Genomic DNA, 20,039 nt, shown 5'->3' on the forward strand with positions numbered 1-20,039 from the left:
ACTCCACCTTTAGTGATGGTTTTGTCTTTGGCTTTTTATGTCAATGGGCATAATTTTCTATTTTCTCCTAAAAAGAGGTAAGGACATGAAAGAGTTGCCTTCTTCTAAAAGTACAGCTCATGTCATCTATGTTTCTTTTTCACTCCAGCAGAGGTCAATCCTGTGCAAACATGACCCAAGTTGGGTTTGCAGGTGTAGTCAAGATCATCAGATGTGAGCACAGAGAATTCAGGTGTATTGCTGGCTTACATGCATTTCCATGTTCCATTGCATCTTATTGCTTTGCCCCTGCCTGTGAAAAGCTGACATTGAAGTGCAAAAGAAGATTTATATTTGTTTTAGTCGCCTGCCTACCTGCCTGATGAGAGCCCAGAGGCTGAGGCAGAAGCCTCAGAGCCAGCCACTCCCAGGGCTTGACAAGCTGTAAAGCAAGAACATTTTGAATGTGATCCGTTGCCTATTTTGGGAAAGTTATAAAATTTTCAGAGGTAGGCCAGTTATTTTTAAGTCTCTCTGGACATGCTTTTAACGCAGGATTTGTTCTGGATGCTGTCAAGGTCGGACGTTTTCCTCATGAAAAACTTTCCCTCCTTTGGGGAAATGTCTGGAAGATCTAATTAGCTGTGAGCTTTGGTCCTCTTTCATTTCCTCGCAGCCTGTTAAACCTATCACTAGGCCTTTCAGCTTCAAGATGGATTGCGTTCTCATCTGCCTTCCCCTGGCTTCATCCATTTTATGTACAGACTTTCTCCAGCCTGCTGAGGAGAAGATTTTCTAGTAGAGCTGTGCAGAGACACAGCGTACCTCTACCAAAATTTAGGGAGGCTGCTGTTTGGAAAAGGAAGTATTGGAATTGAGACGCTGAGTATATCCACAACATGGTTATTTTCCTTGTGTCTGACTCTTTGCTGCTGCTTTGAATTTCTTTTTAAGTTGTACACATTTTACCTTCATTTAGCAAGGTTGCAAATATAAAATAAAATAGAAAAATGTTACCTACAGTGAGATCCTGATTAATGAGTCTGCCCTCCTGCGTCTCAGTTCTGCTAATGAAGAACCAGTCCAGGGAAATGATGAGCTTTTCCTGCTGCTTTTGGAAGCAGTAGGGATTGCTGTGTGCTCCATATCAATCAGGATTGGGTTCCAAGTTTTATTTTGCCTGAGCTTAGGAACCAGAATAGCTGACATTAGTAATGAAGAGGAGGACATGAATTATGTAGACAAATAAACTAGCAATTACTGCTGCACATTTATCTTCACCTCTGTAATTGATAAACTTTAAATGTTCCATATGGAAGTCCTGTGTATAAATTAGGGTTTAAATTAGTGTTGAATCTCTGTGGATGTGAGGTGTAGTAGCTTTCATATCTCCTATCTCAGACTACAGCAGCAGCTTCCTTTATATCCTGCCACCAATGCTCTGTGAGTTTTGGGATATGAAGACAACAAACTCTGTTAGAATGTGCCATGCATCCAGTTTAAATGAATACATAGTGTTTTCCTGCCTAATTCTGACAGAATTAAAGATAGTGAACTTTCATAAGTTATTCTCTGAATACTCTTCTCCACGTATTTTGGTGCTGTTGTCTAGAAGGGGTTTGATATTTTAATCTTTGTCCCAGCACTATTAGAAGAAGTAATTCACAGGCATTTTTTTGTTGCCTTTTATTGAGAAACTGTATGTGTTTAGCATTAGTTCTGATTTCAGCAATGCCCAGCCTTATCAGGATATCACTCTCCCTGTCTCCTACAAAGCTGCAGCACATATACTTTTTTAATGCTGTTGGCCATATCTTAAAAGCTGATGGTTAATTGGAAAAATGAAGTTAGAGCTAACATTCAGTTCAGTTGTATTTCTGCCTGCCTGTAGCATGTGAACTTTTTCACCACATCCAATCAGCTCCAGAACTGGGGGCAATACTGCAGATAACATTGGAAGCATCTTCACTAATGTTGAAGGAAGGTAAAGGAGTAGAAAGCCTGCATTTGGCTGAAATCAGCAACTGGTGGGGATGTGCCTGTGATACTATGCTGGAGGAGAGGCAGGACAAAGCAAGGAGAGATACTTTGGTGGTCTATGCCTTGCTGTCCTGCTGACAATCCCCAGTCCATTCAGATGAGAGAGTAAATGTGTGATTATGGTTGGTTGGATGCCAGGTGCCCCCTGCTCTCCCCAACTGAACGTGAGGGAGAAAATATAATGAAAGGTTCATGTGTTGAGACAAGGACAGGGAGAGATCACTCAGCAGTTACTGTCACAGGCAAAACAGACTTGACTTAGGGAAATTAGTTTAATTTATTGCCAATCAAATTAGAGTAGGATAATGAGAAAATAAAACCAAGTTGTGTAAACATCTCCCCTCCACCCCTCCCCTCTGCCTGGGTTCAACTTTACTCTCGATTTTTTTACCTCCTCCTCCCAGCAACGCAGCAGGATGGGGAATGAGGGCTGCAAACAGTTCATCACATGTGGTCCCTGCTGCTCCTTCCTCCTCAGGGGCAGGACTCCTCACACTCTTCTCCCTCTCCAGCACGGACGGGGTCCCTTGCAGGGGAGGCAGTCCTCCATGAACTGCTCCAATACAAGTCCTTCTCATGGGCTGCAGTTCTTCACAAACTGCTCCAGCGTAGGTCCCCCATAGGGTCACAAGTGCTGCCAGCAAACCTGCTGCAATGTGGGCTCCACTCTCCATGGGTCCACAGGTCCTGCCAGGAGCCTACTCCAGTGCAGGCTTTCCACAGGGTCACAGTCTCCTTCAGGTATCCAGTTGCTCTGGCTGGGGTTCCTCCACAGGTTGTAGGTAGATCTCTGCTCCACCATGGACCTCCAGGGGCACAGCTGCCTCACCATGGTTTGCACCACAGCTGGCAGGAGAATCTCTGGCACCTGGAGCATCTTCTCCTCCTCCTGCTACACCAATCTTGGTGTCTGCAGGGCTGTTGCTCTCACATATTCTCACTCCTCTCTTTGGCTGCTGTTGTGCAGCAGTTTTTTCCCCCCCTTCTTAAATACCTTATCCCTGAGGTGCTCCCACCATCCCTGATGGGCCCAGCCTTGGCCAGTGGTGGATCTGTATGGAGCCAGCTGGCGCTGGCTCTGTTGGACATGGGGGAAGCTTCTGGCAACTTCTCACAGAAGCCACCCCTGTAGCCTCCCCACTACCAAAATCTTGCTACAAAAACCCAATACAGTGTTACATAGGGTAAATGTGAGATACACAAAGTTGTTAGATGGAAAGGAGCAGGGGAGCATAACAGTGCTTGGGTGGCCAGTGAAGTTTGGGCCTGATGCACGTGGCCAGAGCAAGGGGGTGGAGCTGGTTGAGGGGTTTTTTCTCAGATTTTTTTTTAAAGCCAGAACAATCCAATTCACGTAGATGAAAACATTCCATGGGAATACATCTTGATTTAAATGGAGTTTTTCTTAGAAAATGTCCAGGTGGCCCACCTGCTTCATTTCCTGCCATCTCTTCAGTCAAGGGCTTCTGGGCTGTGTTTGTCGAGCCTGAGCTCAGACACAATGAAATGTGAGACCTGCTAGTGCTAAACAATGCAATTTCTAGTTGTGTGTAGTCTTTACAGTCCTTGCCCTACTTGGATACTTCCTCCATTTGTTTTTTTTTTTAACCTTTAAAATGTTTGACCTAAATGAAGGGCAGGCCTAATAGTGTTTTATGGAATGCTACATCTCGGGTTTCTTGGTTGAGGAAACATGAGTCCAGGGGCTTCCACTGCAGTGAACTTTTGTAAGGAAGACATGATCTACCCTTGATGAAATCTAGGATGAAACAGCTTTCTAATAATGTTGAAGACTGGAGAAACAACCCAGAAAAGAAACAGAAGTTGCAGGAAAAATCTGTCAAAATAGTGTGGAGGTGGGACAGTTTGCAAGTATGAAAAAGAGAAGACCAAAACCAGCACAAATCACTTGCCAGCCCATTTGTGGACACAAAACTTGATTTTAGGAACTGGCCCTAAGCATGGATAAACCAGGGCCACCCTGGCTGCTAGGAGGAGCCCCTCTCTGGTGATGTTGTCTGTTTGGAGATGGACGTGTGCTTTGGCTGTTTTATCCAGGTGTGGGCTGTTACTGCTTAAACCAAGGTTTGTATAAAGTCCAAGGAAAACTTAAGAGTTTTTTTTCTGAATCAAATCATTGAATAAGTTTGTGACAGGCCTTGAAACCCGGTATTTTGGGGTGTTATTCTCTTTTGTTTTCCCTTAAACACACCAGAGGACAGGATGGCACAAAATGCTGGATAACCTCATCATGTAATAATCACCACTCCTCTTTTCCCCTCCACACTGTGACTTTTACATCCATAAGCACTGAGGGTGTGTTTCACCTACCTGGCTCTGGTTGTGTTCGATGTGTATGGCTCTACCTCGGGCCCTCTGTCACCTGTAGGGTCCAGTGTTGTGACAAAGGGGATGCCCAGAGACCTTGCGGGATGCCAGGGTATCAGCATCGATGTCCCAGCAGCAGCAGTGAGAGAGCAAAGCTTCCTGACGCACCTGTGAGCCCCTGGAAGCTGCTCCATGGGCTTAATCAATCTTGCCACCACAAAGTCAGAGATACTTGAGGGAGGTGGTAAAAGCCAAGCCTGCCTTGATCCCATTGTGCTTGTCACAGGTAGGGGTATAAAATGGGGCTGAGGCTCAAGGGGATGCTCTGACGTTTCTGCCCAATGGGAGCTGGGAGGGGAATGGGGTCCCAGTCCTCCACAGAGCAGCTACTGACAGTTCTCCCATAGCTCATTGCATTTGGGCAGGATGTCTCTGGCAGCTACATTTTAGAAGCAAACCTTTTTTTTTTCTTTCCTTTGCTAATGCTTGCTTTTCTGTACTGCTCCAGATGTCTAATTTGGGGCATCGTGGGCTCTGCAGCTGCCAGTTCATTTCTTCTGTGTCTGCTGAGGATCTGGAGTGGGGTTGTGACACTCTTTCCTAGCAGGCTGTAGTTGTCACACCGTTTCCAGGAAGAATCTTAATTCTTGCAGGGGCCATAGGAAGTCAAAGTTTCACTGGTGGAGTGGGACTGCTGCTCTCCTGCTCCATGTGTGCTGGCTGTTGCAGGTGTTTATAAATAAAATTGCTCTGGGTGGTGAGTCTTGGCTCAGGGTGATTCTAAAAGTCAAAAGGTTGGTAGTCACTCTCCTCTGACTGCCCAGATATCTGAAATACTTTGTATATCTCCAGCAGAAGATGTATTGATCATATCCATCTATTCATCCGCCTAATCATTTTCCATTTTACCACTGAATTATATGATCATGGCCTGAATGGGAACTTTACAGTGGAAAGGGAATAGGGAAGACTGGGGAGAGATTGTGTATTGGAAGAGGTGTTCTGAGTTTCCTTTTGGACCTTTCAGATGCAAGAGGACCGACATGACCCTGCTTTTGCACCTATTGGGTCTGACCCACAGGTCACAGGATTGGGCCAGTGTGGTCACTTGGGGTCAAATGAAGGAGATAGAGCTAGAGTAAGGGAAAAGATGTGTGTACTGGTGGTGAGTGTCAAAACCAGTGTCTATTCCTGCTGCCTTGTTCTCATGGCAGCAATATCCTGGTCTTCTGTCTGCCCATGTACCTCCTGCTTTCAAAAAAAAAATCTCCAAACCAAACCAAACCAGAGACCCAGTACATTCATCGTTCCCTTGACTGTGTGATGGAACAGAGAGATAGGGATGAAAAGTGTGTCTTGAAAATAAGGAAACGAGGTTTGCCTTGGGGTGGAGGTAGGCATTAGTCATACCACTGCTTGTGCTCTGCTAAATAAAGGTCATGAAAAGGTTTGTAGGGAAGTTTTCCGGTGTTTCCTCTTCACAAGCAAAATTCCAGCCAGCACTGCTGCAACCCAAGGTGCATCTGCAGCATGTCTTTGTGGAAATGTCCTAACCCCTCTGCAGTGTGCCAAGCTTGCACTTGGGGGTTTAGACCTCCCAACAAACTGAGGGATTTCCTTAAATCCCTTTAAATCAGAGATCTATTAAGAAGCAGAAGGGGAATAAACCACTGAGAGGCTTTTCTCCTTTTTTCCAAAGTCTGTGTGTGCCATAAATTGAATAGGCTCCCCCCTGAGACAGAGGGAAACCAAACTCCTAAAGCACATAGTAAAGGGTTGGTAATTGTTTCAAACAGCCAACTAAAAATGGTTTTTATTACAAGGCTTGAGTTCTCTTTCATATGTGAAGCTGCTTGTTCATTTTGGCAGTGAAGGCTGCTTTTACACCTCCCTGGGGACAGTGGTAAAACTTTCAGCAGCTCAGGCACAGAAACCAGCCCTTTGTGGAACTGGAGGCGAGAAACCAAAAGTTGTTCAGCAGATTTCCCAGTCCCCTGCGGCTTGCTTTCAGATTTTGCTGATTAATCTGCACCCTCTGAAAAAGCTTTTGTTGGAAAGGAGAGAGGTGCCAACAGTGTTGTGTATGGATGGGACCAGTCTTGGCGGAGGCATTTGATGTCTGTGGGTAGGTAGGCTACTTAGTGAGTTTTTAGACATTCAGATGTTAGTTAGTGGGGTTCAAGAGCAAAGAATCAGCACTTTTCATGCAGTTGCCCTGAAAGATGGACAAGAGTTGAATTTATACTTATCCCCACCAAGGGTAGGAAAGCAGAAGTCTCTGCCAGTCCTGTCCCAAAGGTGCAACATAAATGCTGATGCAGGCTGGGGGGAGTGGGGGACACTCAGTGAGACAGAGGAATATGATGGGTTTCTGTGGCAGTGCTGCACTCTGGTGGGCTCTGAGTGGGAGCCAGGTGGGGGCATGTCTTCCCTAGAGCTCTGGGAGGCATGGAAGCAGGTGAGCTGGGAAGTGTGGAAATTGCCAGGTGAGATGATTTTCTCTTATATAGAATATATCTCCTCTCTCTGAGGACAAGTTAATTTGCTTTTGTCTGCCTGGTCTTCTCTTGTTTCTCTATTTATTCCATCTATTTTTGTTATTTATTCTTTTCCCTGCATCTTTCCCTCTGTATCTTTCTTCAGAGTGTCTGTTTGTACCATCCCTCCTCCTGGTATTTTCCTTAGGTGGCTCTGATTATTCAGCAGCTTTGCTGAATGCAGTTCCCTCTCCAGAGAGGTGGAAGTGCAGCACCAGAGCAACACCCACTGCTGCAGACACAGGTTGAGCAGAGGACGGGCTGCTTTGCCTGCTGGTGCTGAGCAGCAGGATGGTGGAAAGGCATGTGGGCAGTGCACCCTGGATAGTCCTTTTTGAGCCAGCCTAGGTAAAAAAGCCAAAAAGCTGTTTTCCTTTTTTATCTTCAAGGAGTTTTTCCCTCAATTATTTCATGTCAACCTGTACGAAAAGTAGATGAAAGATCTCAAAACACAGCTCAGCTGGGAGTTTTTAGGTGCAATATAACTGTGAACAAGGATATCCTGCATGAAGAACTGCAGGGCAACCCTGCTGTAATGGTGTTGAATTTCAAGATTTCACAGCAGTATAAAGATGTTCACAAGAGAATAGTGCCTTGTAGCATGGCAGCCTCTGCTTGTGAGTCTCGAGCAAGAGGCTGGCTGCTCCCAGAGCCCACTGGTGTTCTCCCACCCTGTGTCACAACTTCTGCACAGCCGGGGGGGTCACTTGCTGTGTAGCCTGGGGAAGGCTCACTTACCAGAGTAACGCACAGCAAGGGGTGTTCATATTCCTGAAACTTTGGCATTAAGAAGGACAGGACATCATGAAGCAGGTTTTTGAGGTTTAGGCAGTTTTTGTAGCAAAACTCAGGAGGTGCGAGTTGGCAGCAGTTATTTGTGCCTTTTGGTAAGAGCGCTGGAATTGGGCACCTCTCTCAGCGTGCTGTAGGAGCAGAGAGCCTGGTCCTGCAGGTGGTTCACTGCATCCTCCCTTGGCAACCGTCAGCTTGGCAGTGATTTGTCTTAGGTGTTTGTCCTTCAGTGTCATCTACAGATGCTGGAGTTTAATTTTGTCTGTCCATCCCTCTGGAGTTAGTAGAAGTGCTGAGGCTTCCTTCTGCCAACACAACAGCACCAATGAATCTCTTCAGGATCACTGAACTTGGATGCCTTCCCTGGTTGCTCCTGACACCTTTCCCATTTTTCTCTGCAGATTACAGGCGTTATCCTCCTCGCAGTCGGTGTCTGGGGCAAGCTCACCCTTGGCACATACATCTCTCTCATTGCTGAGAACTCCACCAATGCCCCCTACGTGCTCATTGGGACGGGTACCACAATCATCGTCTTCGGGCTTTTCGGCTGCTTTGCCACTTGTCGTGGCAGCCCATGGATGCTGAAACTGGTGAGCATGCCAAAGTGCCTTAAAGAGGGGAAGAGGTTTTGTTGGTGAATTAGGATTCCCCACACCCCCTGCCTAGGTTTACCAGATGTTGATGTAGTTTTTCGGATACATAAGCTAGATTTTATTGATCTTAATGTTTAACGTATGTGCCTTTTGAGCAAAGGGGGAAAAGAGTCTTTGCCAAAACCAGTTGTTGATTGAGTATTACTGAAATCTGCTACCACATGGCATATAGGTCCAAGTGTTGTTTGGAGCAGGGTGGAAAGCTGCTGCTGAATTGCTCTGTGTGTCATTCTACAATCATTCTGTTTTTCTGTGAGCCAGATAGATGAGTATATTTACTATCTTTAAAATGTCCAAAGCATCATAAATGTGAAATTCTTTTGAACCATATTTTGAGGGGTCTGTTTAGTACTTGATGTGAAATTATGGAAAAAGTTATGGAAAAAAAGCACACCAGCCTTTCTTTTTCTCCTAACCTTCACCAGGATAGGACAAGTCAACCCCAGAAAACAAAGTGCTGTTTAGTATGTTTGGCCTCATCTCAAAAGCAGCAGGGGCTCAAGGTGCACTGAGGAGAGGTACAGCAGTTGTTCCCCAGTCCCCTTTAACCTCTCTCTATACAAGTTTCTCTGTTCTGAGTTTTCCAGCCTACCTTAAAATGCAAAATAACTACAGTTTAAACAAACCTATATGATAAACTGTGTTTCTAAGAATATTTGGGAGCAAAATTCTACATTTGTAGTGTCTTGAAAGACTAGAAATAACACTTGTAAAGTACTGAGCTAGTGAAAAAGGCCTTGATAGTAAAATGCATCTCCTGCTACAATGTTTTGGGGATTTTCTAAGGAGACAGCATGATTATTCTCCAGTTTAAACTGTATTTATTGAAAAAAAAAAAGGACAACCTAAAGAGAGTTAATTTCCTCAAATGATGGCAGGGGAGAAGTAGGAGAGAGGCAGCAGCTGCAAATCTGTCAGCAGATGTGGTGGCCAGTTGACAAGTACCTGATGCTGTCGTAGATGCACCACTGCTGTCTCTTGCTGGTGATGTGTTGTCAGGGCATGTGTAGAGGCTTGTTGGAGTTACTGCAGTCCAGATGGGAAAGGGATAGAGGTGAATGGTGGCATAAATCCACAGGAAATCAGGCTCTGTAAGTCATGTAACTTTCTTAAAGGTGTGCCACTAGCAGTAGCGTGTGCTGTTCCAAGCACATGGGTTATTTTCATTGTACATGTAAGAAATATTTCTAAACTTTTTTTCTCTCCTGAACAGAACAGTGATTTGACAGCTGCATTAATTGGAGACAATTTTTTTTTCTAGTTCTGCCTTTACTGCTGGCCTCCCTTCCCCAATAGCCTTTCAGTAAAACTAAATTTACCTCTCTCCACTAAATCCTGCTAGGACTGAATTTAATTTAAAATGTTTCCTTTTTTTAATTAACCGTTATTAGCACGTGGAGCCATGTAATTTTCCATCCAGAAGATTAGGGCCCAACTTCAAATTTTACCATCCCACTTCGCATTTTTTTCTTTACCTTCTTTATTTTTGCTTAAATATATTTTTAATAGTTGGTGAGTGTCTACACTGAAAGCACTGTTTTCAAGGTTTATTTAGCTCCTAATCCAAATGCTGCTCCGAAAGCCAAACATGGACCTTGGCTCAGCAAAGTATTTGAAACATATGTCTCATTACTCTGAGATTTTCATTACTGTTAGAATATTTCCAGTGAAGTCAATGTTTTGGTTCACTCATTGTAGAAACTTCAGGAATCAGGCAGCAAATCCCAGTCTAGCAGTGAGATAGATAAACATGAACTAAAACACCTGGGAAAGCCTATTTACCTTAGCAGAGCACCAGGCAAAGGTAAAGGGTCTGTTTGTATTCCTTTCTGCAAGATCAAAACCTGAGTGATTTGGATCCGTCTCTGGCATGTGAGTTTGTTTCAATTTGTATAAGAATGCTAAGAAATGTGGGAACAGAAATGTCAGAAAAGCCAGTAATTTAACAATATGTATCAGTTGTGAGTTGTATAAACACATATATTACATTCAGGTAATAACCTATGTATCTCCTCCGAAAGTCCTTTGGTTTCTTAACAAGTTTGAGGGGTTCCTAGAGCGGAAAGTTACATTTTATGTGATAATATCTGTGCTGAGACAAAAGCCTGTCATACTCTGACTTCTCTTGCCTCCTGCCTTTTCAGTATGCCATGTTCTTGTCCCTGGTGTTCCTGGCTGAGCTAGTGGCTGGCATTTCAGGGTTTGTGTTTCGCCACGAGGTAGGTGGAAATGTGCTGAGTTTGCATGTGGCAGTGCCTCCCTGGGCAGGAGCTGCTGAGTTCTCTGGAGCGTGGAGAATGTGTAGGCCACTGAGCTTGGAGGCTCCAAACACATCTCCAGGGATATGGCTGATGTGCAACAATAACGCGTACAGCTCTTAAAAACTGATGCGATTCCAAATGAAGGGATTTAGCCAAAGCTCTTGCCCTCAGCTGCCTGATGATTTACTCTGGAGCTATCAGGTTTTCTGTGTCCCTCATGTAAGACCTTCTTTACTCTTTTACATATGCTGAGGTCTGCAGAATAGATTAAATACTTTTTTTAAACACGGCTTCTTCAGCCAGGCAAGTGCTGTTTTATGTAAGGCAGAGGGCACTTCTGCATCAGACCAGACTTCATGTTTTGTAAATCTTTTCCTTTTTTGTGGGGGGAGGCGGGGGGCAGAGAGGGAGTGGGATGGGATTTTGTTTCTATCCTGAGAATAAGGAGAGATTAGAAGTAGAGGGGGGTGGAAAACTGGGACAGGAAGAAGCTTTAAAGAAGCATGATGGTCTAGATTTGTAGTAGCACTTCTACTTTATCCACTGTAATCAGGTCTATCTCTGGCTTTAAGTCCATGGACCTACATGCCACAATGCTGAACCAGAACAACCCCGGAGACCCTCCTTGTCTCTTCTCTTTGTATTAACTGGTTTTCTAGTCTCCCCTTTTGACATCAGATTTACATTACTGTAGGCTTTTCTGGTGTCTACCCTTGCAAGCGGTGGATTGTTTTTAACTTAGTTCTGAAATACTTGTCCATGTGCTGAGGATTGCCATTGCATCTGGTCTGACCTGCAGCAGCCTCAGTGTCAGGCTGCTGCTCCCTTTTGGGGAAGGCCACAGCCACGTGGGTTGCCCAAATCAACTATTTCCCAGCCCCTTTACCGTGCAGTCAAAGTGCCATTCCCGGTGATGTGCCTGATCTTCTCCAGCTGAGGGACCTTTTGTTTCTTACCCAAATGCCTCTGGTGTTGGGGAAGAGGGCTGTCACCCAGTCAAGGGATTCATGTCTTCCTTTGATGCCACTGGCTTCTGCCCCCAAGGCATTTCCATAAGCTTCGACTCCCACCAGGCACCCATGAGGAGGCGCAGTCTGCTTCACTTAGTGCTGGAACAAAGTGTTTGGGGAAAAAGCATCAAAGGTTAAGTAATTTTATGGGGTTTTTTTTCAAATTTGTCTGCTTTCTAGGGTAGTTTTGTTTCTGAGTCTGATAGACCTCACTAGAAAAATGGCATGAATGACTCCTGACAGCTAAGAGGGAGCTCTGCCAGCTCTGAAAACACACTTAAAAACAAGCAGGAAGGGCTGGTTTGGGTGTCTTGTTAGGTTTGGAAGTGCATTTGCTTCTTGCAAAAGCTGTTTCAGATGTAATGCTTTCTGTTGCTCACGTGGGCTGTTTTTTTCCTTGCCCTCCTAGATCAAGGATACTTTCCTTAGGACATACACCGAAGCAATCCAGAATTACAACAAGAACGATGAGCGGAGCCATGCAGTGGATAACGTACAGGAAAGTGTAAGTCTGAAACTGGGTACTGAAAATTAGTAAATAAAGAGACAAAGCGTGCATTCAGGTTTGGTCACAGAACATGAAGTGTGGATGGCTTGATCTGCAAGTTGTATTTTGCAAGCAAAATTAGAGGCTGACAAAACTGACCTAGGGGAAAAGTATTTCAGCTGATATGCTTGTCCAAGATGCCTAAGTTTTAGTGAAAAAGCCATCTGATAAAGGCAGGGCCTGTCCCACTTGCTTGTTGTTGGTTCCAGATCTTGAATTAAGTTTAAGGGCCAGTTTTATCCCTAAAGAACACACCTTGTTCTTACGGGAATCTGCCAACAACATTATGACATGCTGTAAATTGGAGTAGGATGAGACAGGATTTTATAATCTAGCATTCTATATCATTGATAAATGCGGCAGTTCTCTTCACAAGTACAGTGAGAAGCTGGCAAAGGAGACCTAGTGAGTTAAAGAGAAAAACTGAGTGTATTTTCCCCAGAGGAAAAGGAATTGGACAAATGTGCTGCTGAGGTTGGCAGTGAAAGCTGTTCTGGAGGGATGGAGTAGGTTCTTGGTGGAAGAGCCTTTCTGACCCCTGGGGTGTGGTAGCAGGGCAATGGGGGGTTGCTTTGTGTCCCATCAGGACACAGGTGGCAAGTGCCACAGCATGACCAAACCAGTCGGAGTTGTCACCCACAAGGGACCAAGTCCACCAACTACAACACAGTGACAAAATTCACACTTAAATTCTCGCTGGAAACTGTACTATAGCAAGAAGCTATCCCTTCAGCTCCCAGCGCATTCTGTGAGACAGTTTGCTTTCCCTATGACTGTAATTTGCTGAATGGCTGAAACATCACTGTAATTGTATTGACGACTTTTAGACCTGTAGAAATTACGACTGCTATGTTGGACACCTCAACATGTTTGAAACTGAACTCTAACCTGGTTTCTCCTGCTTAGCAGATTACTGCACTGCTCTAAACTGAGTATATTCTGCTATCAAATTGTCTGTTTGCCTAATGTTAACCTGTATTTTGAACTTCTGATTCCTTGGAGTTCACCAAACTAAATAATTCTGAATAATTATGCAGTGTTTCTGTTGTAGCAAAATGTTCATTTCATTCATAGCTCTGTTTTTACAGGAATGCATTTATAAGGCCTTTCCATGCCAAAAATTTAGCACATACTTCATGTCTTTCAGTATCTGTCTTCTAGCTTAGCATCTAAAGAAGCACATCCTTCCCAGTTTGGGGTTTTTCAGCTGATTTCATAGATACCCTCTATGAACATATGGTCTCTTTCTATTCAAGGCTCAGTGAATTGTCCTAGAAATTATTTTAGTGAGTTAGAGAGACTTCACCTTATCAGTTTGCACTAGCTTGGCCCTGTGTGTGCTACATGTAATTCTATGTAATGCTTTGAGGTTTTGAATTTCCAGGATCACATTTAATGAAATAAACAAGTAAAGGAAACAAATAAACAACAAAAAATAAAAACAACAACAGACATTCAACTGAAGAAGATGGCTTTATGGCTGGACCCTTGTTGAAAGTTACAAATAATAGCTCTGCTCAAAAAATACCTTTTTTTTAGTTATTTGTCTGCTCCCATATTCTGTAAATGACACTCCTGACACTTTCACAATTAATGGGGCAGGGGTTGGTATCTACTTTTCAAAACTGGAGACACCCTGTCTTTATTTTGATTATGAGCTGATTAAGTGGGCAGTGATGATTCTGTAGTAATTTTAATTCTGTTCTGTTTGTTTATGTGTTTTAAATCTGCCTCTTATTCCTCCTAGCTGAGCTGCTGTGGCATTCAGAGCTACACCAACTGGAGCACCAGCCCTTACTTCTTCAAGCACGGCATCCCTACGAGCTGTTGCATGAACTCCAGTGACTGTAATACTCAGGATCTGCGCAACATGACCGTGGCTGCCACTAAAGTAAACCAGAAGGTACCAGTAACATTGTGCCAGAGGCATTTGTTGTGACACCATCCAGTGGAGAGTATGGATGTTTACAACTGCATTTCATTTCAAATGATTGGTTGCTAATGTGCATATAGGGTTGGAGTGACGGTAATAATGGGCTTTGTCCCTTGCCATATTCTTTAATCTGACCTTTCTCAAATACCCAGGTGTAACGTTTCTGTTGAGGAGGGGATTTGTTCTCTTTCCTCAAGCAGAGATTGAGGTAAAGACACTGCACAGAGGCAATGCTGGCCAGGCACAGGACCGCAAGTGGCACGTCCATGATGGTTGGGTCAGTCAGCACCTCTCTTCTTCTCTGCTCACTCCTGCTGAATGCTGGGGGTTTTCTGGAGGACAAAAACATAGGTGAAGGGAAGGACAGGCTTTATTCTTGTTTATGTTCAAACAGTAATTTCAGTGTTGGAGCCTAGCTGTCATCCCAAACACAGAAAACATGGGTGATGGACAACAAGTGTTGTGGTTGGTGGGTACGTTGACTTAAAATCTTTGAACATGTGCTGCTGAAAGTAGAGTGCAGCCCAAAGTGACCCTTTCCCTGGGGTTACCTTGAAGGAGCAGGTCAGGAATAGGATTGGGAAAGCAGGTTGGGAAAACAGGAAGAAAAAGAATAATTGGTGAATAAAAATACAGAAAACACTAAGAAAGTGATGAATAAAAAGAAAATAATGCAGCATCTATAGCAGATGCTGCACTGCAGAAGTACAACTCAAGTCATTGCTTCAAGTGCTAATGCGTCATCAGTTCTTTCTTTCTCACTTGAGATTTGCAAGAGAGGGAACAGTTTGTTGGTAAAAGGAATGATATTGTGGCCATCACCACGACAAGTTGCAGCATAGCTTATTCAGACTTAAGGAATATTTTCTTTTCTGTTTTTATTTTCAGAGTTGAATTTAGAAACAATAAATAGAAGTCCTGATAGATAATGGGAAATGTGGAAATACCTCTCTCTTTTCTCTTTCTGTATTTTTCACCTCAGTCCCTTGTGACTGAGAAGCTTGGAGTGGTGGCTGAGCACAGCCCAAAACATCTTTGAAAACCAGTCAAGTAGACAACATTTTCTGGCTTGTATTGAAAAAGGGATACTAGACGGTTATTTTCCACTAAGCCTTTCTTATTTGCAATAGTTTAATGAGAGCCACTTGTTGCAGACGTGTGGAATGTTAGTGGTGTTCTTTGGTTAAGATATTTGCAATCACCATCAGCAAGAGTAATCTTGATGGGTCACATGAGTATAGAGGGTGAGTCACGTCATTTAGTTGCACTTTGTGAACTTGCAGTAACTTTATATTTCTGTAGAAGTGGAAGTAAGGTGAGTGGCAGGATGGGGCAGATCTAGGACATGTGCAGTACAGCATCCACTGCAGGCAGAGTGCCTCCTGGGCAGCTGAGCCTGAGCCCCTGCTTTTGCTCATCTTCCCAGCAGGAAAGCTTTCTGGTATTCTGACTGGTACTCTACCAGCAGGTCCCACCTTTTCAGTTTGGGGCAGCCATGGACTCTGAACCTTTCCTGGGTGCATCACTGAGCAGGTAATATTTGCATTCTCAGCACTGATCTAGTGTTTTCTCAGAGTGCCAGGCTTGCTCTGCATGCACAGGTAAATCCTTGTCCCCCTGTGAGTTCCTCATGGCACAGGATGCCTGCTGAACTACAGAAAGTGACTGAGGGGTGACTGTGTCCTAGTCCAGGGCTAGTAACTCCTTCTAGATATGTTTGCTCTGTGTTCTCATGTCAAATGCACAAGTCATCTGACAGAAAGGGGCTGCTGATTCCTCGGGAAGTAGTGGAATGGATGACTTGATTTAATTACCATGGGGAAGTTTGGAAGTTTGTTTGGTTTTGTCTCATTCTCTGAGATAGCCGTTTGTAATCAAAGGTTGCAGAGTTCTGTTTAGCAGTTGTGAGATCTTGGAGTTGTCCCAAGCATTTGAACAAGGTGGGATGCTTCTGAGAGGGGCATGGGAATAAAAAGCAAGCAGGAGGAAATGCTGTGTAGCCCTATCCTTCCGCTTCAGCTAGAAAGCAAGTGTCATTGCCTCTGACCGAAGCACCTTGCTCATTTTGGAAACAAGCCCTTTACTCTGTATCTGTTGGAGAAAAAGGAAAATATATGTTACCTGTATTGTAGAAAACCCTTCTCACCATGCCTGTGGACAAGTATATTTGGAATACATCTTTTGGTGGATCTTGCAAAACTATCAGTAAGACAAGTTCTCTATGAGCTAATCAAATTGCTAGCAGTTTCTGAGGACCAATGATAAATTAACCAAAGAGGATTAAACTAATTATATAATTGCAGGACTAAAAGACAACATTCCTGGATTGTATTTGCCAATTCTGACCCTAACTTGCTTAGTGACCTTGGGTAAATTGTTTAGGCTCTCCATTTCTTCATCTCAGAGGGCACTAATACCTAACTTTTCAGAGCTGTCATTAGGATTAGCTAATTACTGTTCATATAGTGCTTTTAACCATCACAGTTCTTTACCAGCAAATCTCAAGAACTACTACTTCTCTCTAAAACCTTGAGAAAGGAAAAGCTGCATGGAGTCAAGATAGATCAGATACTTGCTAAACTGTCACTTCTGTCACTCTGGATCAGCCCCCAGCTGTGTGCACACAGCGCTTCACATATTTCTGTGCTGTATATTCATCTCGTGGGTGCTGCTGGAACTCTCACTCAGCACAGTCAGGGCTGAGCAATTAAGCTGTATGTAAACAATGTACTTCAGTAAACAGATTATTGTGACGTGGGATTACCACTGCAGTTAGATGTTGCACCTCTTGAAGGCACTTCAACAGAACAGATTTCAGAAGAGGTGGGAGAGCATTAAGCCATGTCAGACAGAATGAAAATACTGCTTGAGAAATCTAATTTCGTTGCATAACATGTAAGACACACACAACTATAGTTGCTTGATGGCTTAATAAGCAAGCTTGAATTGGACTTACCATACACTGAGGTAAAACGTAGTTAGGGATTAATATGTATACTTAAACATTGCAGAAATGAATCACAGATGTGCTGGTCCTCACCTACTATTAGGTTTGCTGCTTAATTACTCTCTGCATTAAATATCTTTTCATGTTATAAAAGAAGTTACAGAAATGACACAATTTATTTCATAAATGGCCTGTCTCAAATAAAGGGCATTGTTTTTCCTTCTCGCTGTTATTTTTTACAAGCACCTATTGCTCTGAGGTCATGTAAAGAGTTTGCAGAAATGAGGAGGGTGTGGATGGATGTGAAATGTGGAGACATTTCTCTTTTATGGCACAGGAGTCCGAACTGGGAAAGGGAGCTCACTGTTATTTCTGAGTTTTCCAACTTATGATAAAGTGGATAAAGTTATAATATATAAAACACTTCAGGACTGGCCTGAAGCCAGAGTGATGTTGACCATTTGAGGAAGTGTGGCAAAAGGGGCCGAGTGGTCATTTCAGATTGTGTGGACAGATGGGTTAGTAATGAGAGAAAAAATAGATGTCATCTTTCTTTTTTTTGTTCAAGGTATTGTGTCACTTGTTCAGATTCATTTAGGCACCACAAACTAGGACAGCTAATTTCAGATGGGAGTTTTTTTGAGGGGTAAATTAGGCAAGGGAAGGAACTTGGCAAAAATTATTGTTCTGAGGCAGAACATCTCAAAAAAGTCTATCCAAGAGGAGGGCAGACATGTATATGAATCTTCTGGCCCCAGTCTGGGATGTGAATTGATACACGAGGAAGCAAATCAGCTGATGGAGTCAGGGTCTGAGCTAGAGAGAGAAAATTGGGTTTGGGGAGCAGGACAGGGAATTTTATGTCCAAGGGCAAAAGAACCAAGAAAATTCATACAAAAACCTTGATAACTTTGGTGTATGGTTTAAAGTTACATACTACTCAGTGCTTTGCCTGGTGTCCCTTGACAGATAAAGGCAAGAAAAATGCCTCAGGGGGCAGTTCTATTAAATATCCAGAACATTAGAAAATCAGCATAATTTATTAATTTTTGATATTTGTGTTGTATTATAACATTAATATACTGTTACTGGTTTGGTTTCAGGTCAAAGCTATATTGTTTTTAAAAACAATGCAAATTGGCTTGCTTAATAAGAGTCATAAAAATGAGTGTAACATCACATTTAGCTTTTAAAAGTACTGAAATGCATTTGTTTTTGAAAGGAACTGTTTTTACCGCCACTTCCCATCATTCACTCAGAATTACCATTAAATAAAAAGGTGAGAGTGCTGGAAATCACAGCAGAAACATCGTCTAACCCAAGTCCATTTAAAATGAGAAATTTGTATGTATGCATTCATGGCAGGGAAGGTTGACACAAGGAATGATGATGTTTGTTTTCCAGGGCTGTTATGACTTGGTGACCAGTTTTATGGAGACAAATATGGGAATCATAGCTGGAGTGGCTTTTGGGATTGCATTCTCACAGGTAAGTGAGAACACTCCCCTTAACCCCTTTTCTTCCCCTCTCTCTCTTTCTTTACCTGGACTTCCAGGAAGGAAGAATTATAGAAAGGGACTGAACTCAGCATGCTCATTAGTTCTGAGGTCATCAGTTCATTGATTTTCTTTTTTTCAACTTAAATGAAGTTTCTCCTTGGGAATATCAGTTACAGTTGAGCTAATGACTAGCTCAAGGAAAACAACTTGTCCCTTCACTGGGTCAAATAGAGGTTAACCCAATAAAACATTGGCTTAAATGGAGCATAAACACCTAAGGAGACAAATAGCTTATCTGATGCTTGGATAGGCTTTTTAAGTACTCTTATTTGTTCTTAAAGGAGTCTAGAACTCAAACAAGAGTGTACCTTCAGGCCTCCCCATCCTGGACCTGGAGCCTGGAGGGGGGACTTCATTTTGGTGACCAATTTTGTTTATTTATTTTCCCTTTAACAAAGAACACTGAGCTGACATCTACCAAAATCAGACTATTGAACCAACTCCTTGCCTGCACCAAAAGGAGTGTGTCCTGACAGGGACAAGGGGAGAGCTAAGACAGAGTTTGCTGCTCTCTAATATTCAAACTGCCTTTATGTAGACAGAAGTTGGGGGAAGTACAGGTCTGGTCAGCATCTTCTGATCAACAAGGGACAGGAAAACGCATGCACCTTTCAACAAAATGCTCTTTTATACCAGTCAGTTCATTTTTGATGGCAAGGACTCTACTGGAAATGTGCAAAAATTAGAGAGACTGAAACACAGACAATGCAAAGCTGTTTCCAGAGTGGTTCAACGAAACTCAGTGATGTGTATGATACCTTAACTGCTTCTTCCTGAGAGGCAATCTACTTTTTCTCCATGGGTAGTAGATAGTACACTGCATGTGTCATTCAAAAAACTATCATACAACTTTCATTTACTCCATTCACACAATGTTAAAATTCTGGGTCCTGAGGCAGCCCTGAAAATATTAATGTGCCTCTGTTGGGTGACTCATGTTTATCCAGTGGTTGGGAAAAATGAGGTGCTAGGAAAAATTATTTGAGGTATCCTTAAAACTCATGAATTCAGTTTTCACGCTGCAGGTTTACACTGTGCTGCACTGAAAACAAATGATTTGCCAGTGCTGTTGCTAGTGAATTAATGAGGAGGCTCTTGCCCCAGCTGCCCCACATTGTCAGCCCTTGGCTGCAAGGTGTTTTAGTCAAGTCACTGAAGTTTTGCTCAGCAGTTACAATGACCTCCAGGTTCTTCAGAATAACTGTCCCCAAGCTATGTGGAAAATGGCCACCACATCCTCTTGGTCTACGTATGCACAACCTGAGGGAGCCCCAAAACTATTTGGGTTCAGATTAGCTGACTGCCCTGCCTTGGGCATATCTGGAAACCTGATACCTTGTAGCCAAGGTGTTAGATGTGAAAAGCCCATGACTTGGCCTGTCAGCCAATTTCATGTCGGTGTATGTTGGTTCATCACAACACCAGCTGCCCAGGGCATGTGCCTGCGTGTCAG

The 20,039-nt window shown here is 43.4% G+C and overlaps 1 protein-coding gene across 1 annotated transcript in view; it reads left to right on the forward strand.

Moving 5' to 3' along the window:
- TSPAN7 (tetraspanin 7) overlaps positions 1 to 20,039 on the forward strand; it is a 94,133-nt gene that overhangs the window by 66,901 nt on the left and 7,193 nt on the right. Inside the window, exons 2-6 of the mRNA XM_027688862.1 lie at positions 8,078 to 8,266; positions 10,474 to 10,548; positions 12,010 to 12,105; positions 13,895 to 14,050; positions 18,432 to 18,515. Coding sequence (XP_027544663.1) covers positions 8,078 to 8,266; positions 10,474 to 10,548; positions 12,010 to 12,105; positions 13,895 to 14,050; positions 18,432 to 18,515 — 600 coding nt within the window. The remainder of the gene's footprint in view (positions 1 to 8,077; positions 8,267 to 10,473; positions 10,549 to 12,009; positions 12,106 to 13,894; positions 14,051 to 18,431; positions 18,516 to 20,039) is intronic.

This window comes from Neopelma chrysocephalum, unplaced genomic scaffold, assembly GCF_003984885.1.
Source record: "Neopelma chrysocephalum unplaced genomic scaffold, ASM398488v2 Primary Assembly neopelma1_76, whole genome shotgun sequence".
Lineage (NCBI taxonomy): Eukaryota > Metazoa > Chordata > Aves > Passeriformes > Pipridae > Neopelma > Neopelma chrysocephalum.